General features: G+C 48.4%; 1 protein-coding gene across 1 annotated transcript; it reads left to right on the forward strand.

Annotated features, from left to right (window-relative positions):
- Nucleotides 1-4,987: 4,987 nt before the first annotated feature.
- LOC116816089 (gamma-crystallin B-like) lies at nt 4,988-6,226 on the forward strand. The gene is made up of 3 exons (XM_032765066.1): nt 4,988-5,023; nt 5,423-5,662; nt 5,951-6,226. Exons 1-3 carry the CDS (start codon nt 4,988-4,990, stop codon nt 6,224-6,226), a joined length of 552 nt encoding a protein of 183 aa, XP_032620957.1.
- The last annotated feature ends 2,649 nt before the right edge of the window (nt 6,227-8,875 follow it).

Raw genomic sequence — 8,875 nt, forward strand, 5'->3', positions numbered from 1 at the left:
AGACAGGAAATAAGGAAGTGTTATTTACTCCTTCTCATAACACAAGAACTAGGGGTCACCAAATGAAACTAATAGGCAGCAGGTTTAAAGCAAATAAAAGGAAGTTCTTCTTCACACAGCGCACAGTCAACTTGTGGAACTCCTTACCTGAGGAGGTTGTGAAGGCTAGGACTATAATAGCGTTTAAAAGAGAACTGGATAAATTCATGGTGGTTAAGTCCATAAACGGCTATTAGCCAGGATGGGTAAGGAATGGTGTCCCTAGCCTCTGTTTGTCAGAGGATGGAGATGGATGGCAGGAAACAGATCACTTGATCATTGCCTGCTAGGTTCACTTCCTCTGGGGCACCTGGCATTGGCCACTGTCCGTAGACAGGATGCGGGGCTAGATGGACCTTTGGTCTGATCCAGTACGGCCGTTCTTATGTTCTTAGCATTGTACACTGCAGCCCTGCCCCCTCTTGTGTCTGGTTGGGCTCCCTCTTCCCCATCCCAGACATAGTCCCTGCACCAAGGTCTGAGTCAAATGGGTGGATATGCTGCCTTTGCAGCACTCAAGGATTCCCCTCCTATAGGGAGCAGAGGCAGCTTTATGCACCATTTGTATCATTGGAGCAGTGCACAGGGCTGACTCAGGGCCCAGGATCGCAAGCAGCCAGCCTGCTGAGGTCACTCTAGTACCCTGTCTCATTTTCTGTCATAGCACAGGGACACCTACAGGATAAAGATCTGTGAGAAGGAGGATCACAGAGGCAACATGGTCGAGTTAACTGAGGACTCTCCAAGAGTCATGGACCAGCTACAATTCCCCGAAATGCTCTCTTGTTCTGTGCTGGAGGGGTACTGGATCCTTTACGAATTGCCGAATTACAGAGGCCGCCAATACCTGCTGAGGCCAGGGCAGGGCAGGAGGTTCAGTGAGTGGGGCACTATGAGTAGCAGAGTCAGCTCTTTGCGATGTGCCACTGATCTCTACTGAATCAAGATGCCTTTCACCTGGAAGGATCTCAATGAATAAAACGCTTCAGCAACCACTGTGCTCTCAGCGTGCTATTGTAAGTGTACTAAGGGGAATGTTGAGGCTTGTCCTGTGTTCTTGGGCTATGGTATCATCTTCTGAACCAAAAGTTGTCCCTCATCTTTCCCTGCCCTCCCCCAGCATTGCATAGTTACTTCCAACACAAAATGCCCAACACCAAACACAGGGCTCAGGCCTAGGCACAGACACAGAGGAGTACGGGAGCACCTCCAGGGCTATGCAGGCCTCACCCAGAATGCAGTGCAGGGCACGTAATAGTAGCCATGGGATGTACAGAGGTATAAGACTCCCCTCCTAGTCACTTCCCTGGCTGTGCGGGCATTACCCAAATACAGTGCAGGGCACACAGTAAAAGCTGAACCACAGAGTGAAACATGCAGGACTTGGACCATAAAGAGGAGGACAGGGGGACTGTAACCATACAGCTGTAGTGTAGATCATAATCCTTCAGCCCACCCCTGGCCAGAGACTTGGAGCCAGGACTAGAGAGGCCCTGGGCTGAGTTCCAGTCTTCACTCCCGAGGTAGATACCTAGGAGCAGCACCAGGTAGCAGAAGCCAGACCCCCTTCGGCCACCAGGCATGGAGCAGGCAGAGCTGGGCACCCAGCTAATGGCAGGAATCAGCCACAACCCTCTGCCAGCCGAGAAGCAGCACCAATCATACCTGTCTCCCTAGCCAGATGCCCAGGCTCAGGCCAGAGTTACCTGAGCACTTATCCAGGGCTGGGCAGGATTAACTAGCCATAGGCACCACAGGCCTGGGTCAAGGGCCCCAGATCCTGGAATCATCAGATTACACTGGCACTTAGAGTGTGTAACGAAAGCTGAAGTGTCTGTCCCAGGGGGGGTGAAGCAAAGCTTAAACATATGTCCCAGGTGGAACCAACTGAGAGACCTCTGCCCAAGTCTGCAGCCAGCCTGAACCAATAGCTCTCAGAGGCTGAACAGCTCCATGCACCTCAGTGTGGGGTTAACTGCAGGACCCACCTACACCAACCCAACAGAGGACTGTGGGAGGCAGGAAAAGAAGAGGACCCCTGGCCCAGTTCACCCATCCAAAGAGATACACCCAGGCTCAAGTGCAAGTCCTGAGAGCTAACCTACCTCTATCCTTTCAGCTCAAGGTATGAGGGTCAAATGACTCCTGTTGTCCCCGAGGCTAGAGGGCCCTTGCTCCCACTTTTGTGAGCAAATGCCCCCTTCCATCGGCTACTCATGCTGTGACCCATCTCGCTCTCTCTCTTCATGACTCGAGGTGCTCTGTGTGACTTCATGACTCAACCCTCTAGCTAGGGCACCACAATCACCCCCTACAGGTTATGAGCCTCCCTCCAGACCAGCTGTCTGGTTGGCATAAAACAGGTTTAGCAGCGATAAACGTAAAAAACAAAATGGTCAAACGCTTTCAAGTAACTAGAAATGTCAGTCAGCTCAGTATGGAAAATTAACAGAAATTATCATTGTGCTGATAAAAGAAAAAAAAATCTCACTCTAAGCTGATCTTTGTTCTGGACTTAAATTAATGCTAGACCAGTGGGCTCTGAACAAATATCAGGCTACCAATAAAAGGGAAATCAAACTCAGAACTATGTGGCAAATGCTAAATGGCAAACAGTTTGACAAAGTGGACAGAGACTCAGACTTCAAGGTCAGAAGGAACCATCATGATCATCTAGTCTGATCTCCTTCACATTGCAGGCCACAGAACCTTACCCACCCACTCCTGTACTAGACAATGGACACACAACCTCTGGCTGAGTTACTGAAGTCCTCAAATTATGATTTAAAGACATCACGTTACAAAGAATCCACCATTTACACTAGTTTGAACTTGTAAGTGACCTTGTTATCCCAAATGGAGTTTCCCCAAACATTTCAGTGCAAACACTCTGGTTTAGGTAAAACAAAAGAACAACTACAGAAAAATAGATTTTAAGTGATTACAAATAAGGTGGCATAAAAGTCAAAACTGGTTACAAAGAATAAAAAGAAAAAAACTTAATAAGCTAAATGAATTCAAAGCAAAGGTCTCTCTCACTACAAACTTTAGCACTCTTACTGGCTGCATTCCTTTTCAGGCTGGACCCTGCCCCAATCCAGTATCACTTTCCTTGTCCTTCAGGTCTTGTTGATGCTGTGAGCAGAGAGAAAGTGAGAAGTATTTTGGGGTGTCTCTTCACCCCCCTTTTATATTTCGCTCTCCATCTCCAGCTGAAGTCCAGAAGACAAAGTCTGTTTGGATGGGAACCTCAAGCTCCTCATTTGTCAAAATATAGATTTTCACTCACACCCTCTTTCCTGCCAAAGAATGGCCACTTAAGCAGGTAATTGTCCATTTGATCTTGTTGACACCTGGCTGAGGCATCCATTTGGCTTTTGTCTCTGAAGAAGTGGTTTGTGGCTGCTCTTACTAACATAACTAGGGGCAACTCCAGGCACCAGCGCACAAAGCGCGTCCCTGGGGTGGCAAGATGTGGGGGGCGGCCTGCCGGGCGCCGTGAGGACAGCAGTCAGGCTGCCTTCGGCGACATGCCTGTGGAAGGTCCGCTGGTCCCGCGGCTTCAGCGGCAATTTGGAGGTGGGTACGCCGAATCCACGTTACCAGCGGACCTCCTGCAGGCGTGCCGCCGAAAGCTGCCTGACTGCCATACTTGGCGTGGCAAAATACATATAGCCTCCCCTGAACATAACGCTGAAGAATCTTAAAACTTTACATACAATGCTGCCACACATTTTACTAGGACAGTGATGATCAGGAAATTATGAGTTCTTGAATGATACCTCACAAAGCATGCTTTGTATGAATTTTATCATGGTCCAATAAAAGGAGTACAAATGGGGGTACAAACTGTAACACTACATTCACCACCACCTCACATCTGAGTTTCATCAACTCAGTGAAGTGTTGCTCCATGCCAAATAAAGATAACTGAATGACAAAGCCTGGAGTTGAACTGAGTTGCTGTGAAGAAGAGTGGAAAGAGGTCTCAGAGAAAAATCACACCACCATACAAGGGTCTTTTGAGAATAAATACTTTAAAGATGGTGAAGCACTTTGAGCTCTATTGAGGAAAATCTTTATATAAGAAATTGGCATTTCAATCAAATTAAATCAGAACTTGACATTACAGACTTACTTAGATGAGAAAAATTTGCACTAGTCCAACTACATCAACCTAATTGTACCAGCACAAACCTCTAAATCAAAAAACACTGCAACAGTGCAAAAACAACTCCATATAGACAGGATCTAAGTACATAGGTTCAATCCAAAATTATGCTGCACCCATGAGCCACCATTATAAAAGAAAAGTTACTCCACAATAGCTGGAAAATTATTTCTGTAGCTAGACTAGCAAAATCGCCACCTGCCCTCTGAAACTACACCTATGTTAAAAAGGGGGAGGCTCAGTGAGTGCTGGACTCGTGGGAGTATGTTCCAGACTCCTCACTGCAGACCACAAAGCTATTGAAGGGCTCACACATGCCTGATGTCTACCTAAGCCCTTTTGACATTTTTTTTGATATACACATTTCTGTTTTTATCTCCCTACTTTCTATATTGTCGTTTGACCCCTCTTCCATCTTTATTGTACCACTTGTGCATCCACTTATAACAATGCAACTGCAGAGACTCTATACAAAATGATTGTGATGGCATCAACATCCCCTTGTTACTCAGCCAGAAGTTTCTCTCTTTTCCTGAACTATGTTGTCTTCAATGTAAAAATGGTTGAGCTGACAGATCCAGGCCCAGAACTGATCACTGGTAACAATAGGAATAAAACCAGTCCTCGACTACACAAAACCTATGGACACTAGTACAAAGAGTAAATGATCCCCTAGAGTCATGAGTCGGCTCTATGAACAGAAAAAAGACTTTTGTTAACGTGCACACCTAGCACTGATTGTGAGATATAAAAAGGCAGTTGCCCAGCTGGAGTGCTATGGCTTGCAGCCTGAATCCAGCTACGATGGAAAAGGTAAGAGAAACCTGTCTGGACTGGATTGTTTGCTATGTTAGTCTGAAGCCAGGGGCCTGATTCTCCTTTCATTTACATCAAAGTTAGTCTCTTATTGTCAAAGGCATTACCCCTGGCCTATATCAGTAGGAGAGGAGAATCAAGAATGCAGAGCCAGGGGGACCTACAGCTCTATTAGTCCCTGGATATTAGTCCAATTCTGCTTTTTCTTACACTTGTGTAAATGAGGATCAATCCCACTGAAGTCACAGGAGTATATCAATTTATCACCAGAGTCAGTGAAATGCAAGGCCCAGACACTTCAGGCTTAGTGTGCTGGATGGAGAGAAATTGGAATGCCAGGATGCAGTCACACTGTATAGGATGTTACTGAAAACTGCCATTTGTTTCTTGCACTAGATCACCCTTTTCGAGGACAGAAACTTCCAGGGCCGCTCCGTTGAATGCAGCAGCGACCGGCCGGATTTGCAAAGTCAGCTTAGCCGCTGTAACTCTGTCCGCGTGGAAAGTGGCTGCTTCATGCTCTATGAACGTCCCAACTTCCAAGGACAGCAGTTCTTTGTGAAACGGGGGGATTATCCTGACATGCAGTCTGAGGGTTTCAGCACCTCCATTAAGTCCTGCCAGATGATCCCATCTGTGAGTTTGATTTTGCTTCTCTCTTTTTTTTTTTTTTTTAAATGGCAAAATTGCCCAAACCACCATCATAAGGCACTTGCTTGATCATTTTCAGCAGAGATACCCAAGACTGAAAATGAGAATTGTTTTCTTTCTTATAGAGGTAGTCCCTCCAGGATGGCTGCAGGGACATTGCAGGAATGCCCTTTGCATCACTGGAGCAGTGCACAGAGCTGACTCAGGGCCCAGGATCACAGGCAGCCAGCCTGCTGCAGTCACTCTATTACCCTTTCTCATTTTCTGTCACAGCACAGGGGCACCTACAGGATAAAGATCTATGACAAGGAAGATCACAGAGGCAACATGGTAGAGTTAACTGAGGATGCTCCGCAAGTCATGGACCAGCTACGCTCCCCCGAGATGCTCTCTTGTTCTGTACTGGACGGGCACTGGATCCTGTATGAATTGCCGAATTACAGAGGCCGCCAATACCTGCTGAGGGCAGGGGAGTACCGGAGATTTAGCGAGTGGGGCGCTATGAGTGGCAGAGTCGGCTCTTTGAGACGTGCCACTGATCTTTACTGAATCAAGACACCTTTCGCCTGGAGGGATCTCAACGAATAAAATGCATTAGCAACCATTGTGCTCTGCTGTTTTAAGTGTACTAAGGGGAACGTCGAGGCTTGTCCTGTGTTCTTGGGCTACAGAATCATCTTCTGAACCAAACGCTGCTCCTCATCTTTCCCTGCCCTCCCCAGCATTGCATAGCTATTTCCAGCACAAATGACACGGGGCTCAGGCCTAGGCAGCCACACTAGGGAGTACAGGGATACAAGACTCCCTTCTAAGCACCTCCATGGCTTTGCAGACCTTACCCAAAATGCAGTGCAGGACATGTAGTAGGATCTGAACCATAGTGTGAAACATGCAGGACTTGGACCACAGAGAGGACTGTAACCATACAGCTGTAGTCTAGATCATAATCCTCCAGCCCAGCCATGGCCATAGATTTGGAGCTAGGGCTGAAGGGACCCTGCAAGCATTTCCAGGGAGCAGCAGCCAGAGCCCTCTCAACCACCAGGCATGGAGCAGGCAGAGCTGGGCACCCAGCTGATGGCAGGAATGAGCCACTTCCTCCTCTCAGCTGAGAGGTAGCGCCAGTCACAGCTCTCCCCCGAGCCAGGGGCCAGCCTTGGGCCGGACTTACCTGAGCACCAATCCAGGGCAGGTAATGATTAACTAGCTATAGGCAGTCCAGGTCTGGGTCGAAGGCCCCAGCTCCTGGAATCATCTTATTACACTGGAATGTCCAATGTGTAACGAAAGCTGAGGTTTCTGGCCCAGGGGGGCATGAAGCTTGAAAACATGACCCAGGTGAAACCAGCGCAGAGATTTCTTCCCAAGTCTGCAGCCAGCCTGAAACAATAGCTCAGAGAAGGTTGAACATCCCCATATACTTCACTGTGAGGTTAACTGCAGCCCAGCAGAGGACTGTGGGAAGCAGGAAGAGAAGAGCACACCGGCCTAATCCACACATCCAAGCAGATACACCCAGGCTCAAGGGTGAATCCTGGAAGCAACCCTACTCCTATCCCTTCATCTCAGGGTGTGAGGGACTAAAGACTCTGTTCTCACTGAGGGAGGAGGGCCCTTGGTCCCACTCCTGTGGGAAGGGAGGGTCCCAGGTTTCTGTTCCTGTCTTTTTTGGTGGGAACTCTTACAGAGTGTTCGCCGGGCTAATGGAGGGGGGCCATGGAGACAGCTCTCCAGCCTTACCAGCAGCAGAGGCACTTTGGACCCAAAGAAACTGTAATGTACAGTAAGATGAGTCCTGATCCTTGACTCTTTTCACAGGCAGTGGTGAAGTGTCACCATTGTAGAAAGACTAACCTGTAAGTATGGTTATCAAGGTGTATACTGGGACATGATTAGATACAGAGGCACTGGCACCGGCCACTGTCGGAAGACAGGATACTGGGCTAGATGCAGGAGCAGCACCAGGGTTTTTGGCGCCTTAGGTGGGGGTCCTTCCGCGCCCCTGGTCTTGGGGGCACTTCAACGGCGGGTCCCGGAGCGAGTGAAGGACCCTCTGCAGAATTGCCACCGAAGACCCACCGCCAAATTGCCGCCAAGGATGGTAAAATGCCGCCCTCCCAAATCCTGGTACCCTAGGTGACCGCCTAGGTCGCCTAAATGGAAGCGCTGGCCCTGGCTAGATGGACATTTGGTCTGAACCAATAGGACTGTTCTTACGTACATTCTTATGAACAGAGCAAAGGCAATGAGACATTCAGTACACAGATGGCATTAGCCACTATGTTATATATAAACAAAAGAGGTTTAACAACAATTAAAGTAAAAAACAAAAACTGGCCAAACACTTAGAGTTGCCAACTTTCTAACAGCACAAAGCAGAACATCCTATCCCTGCCCCTGCGCCGTCCCTTCTCCGAGGCCTTGCCCCCTGCCCCACTCGTTCTCCAAGGCCCCACCCCCGGTCATGCCATTCCCTGCTTTCTCCCACCCTCACTCACTTTCACCAGGCTGGGGCAGGGGGTTGGGGAGCAGAAGGGGGTGCAGGCTCCGGGAGAGAGTTTGGGTACAGGAGGGGGCTCAGGAGTGGGGAGGCAGGCTCCGGCCGGGCAGCGCTTACCTCAGGCTCCGGTTGGCGGCGCTGCAGGGCTAAGGAAGGTACAAAGCATTCAAAAGCAGGATGTGAAGTTAAAACCACTTTGGGAGCAAGCCTGCAGCCACAACATGAATGTACAAGGTCAAAACTTAGACATACAGCAAGAACTCCCATGTTTAAATTAAACAAAGTTTCAGTATGGGTGGCACCACAAAACATGCAGAAAGATCTGCTCCTATAGTTTTACAGGTCCACTGTGTGTGGTCACTCCAAAGAGGCAGAGGCCAAAGACAGACTGACAAAAACATGGTGTCGGCCCCAATGGCAAGGAGACAGGAAGGAACACCTTGAAGCTGGTCTAATCCGCGCTAGACAATCCAGCTAACAAAGAACGTAAAAAAAGATTTTCTGAGACAATCACAGAGAGGTCCATGGAAACGAGTTCAAATCAACTATACTGAGGAGCTGTCCTTAACGCCAAGGGGTAATAAGTATGAGCTAGTTCTTGTGAATGCTTTCTCACATTAGGAGTAGGAGGCCTTCCACACTAAATATGCAACTGCCATAATGAGAATGAAATAATTGGTGGGCAATGTGTTCTGCAG

Source organism: Chelonoidis abingdonii, chromosome 10, assembly GCF_003597395.2.
Source record: "Chelonoidis abingdonii isolate Lonesome George chromosome 10, CheloAbing_2.0, whole genome shotgun sequence".
Classification (NCBI taxonomy): Eukaryota; Metazoa; Chordata; order Testudines; family Testudinidae; genus Chelonoidis; species Chelonoidis abingdonii.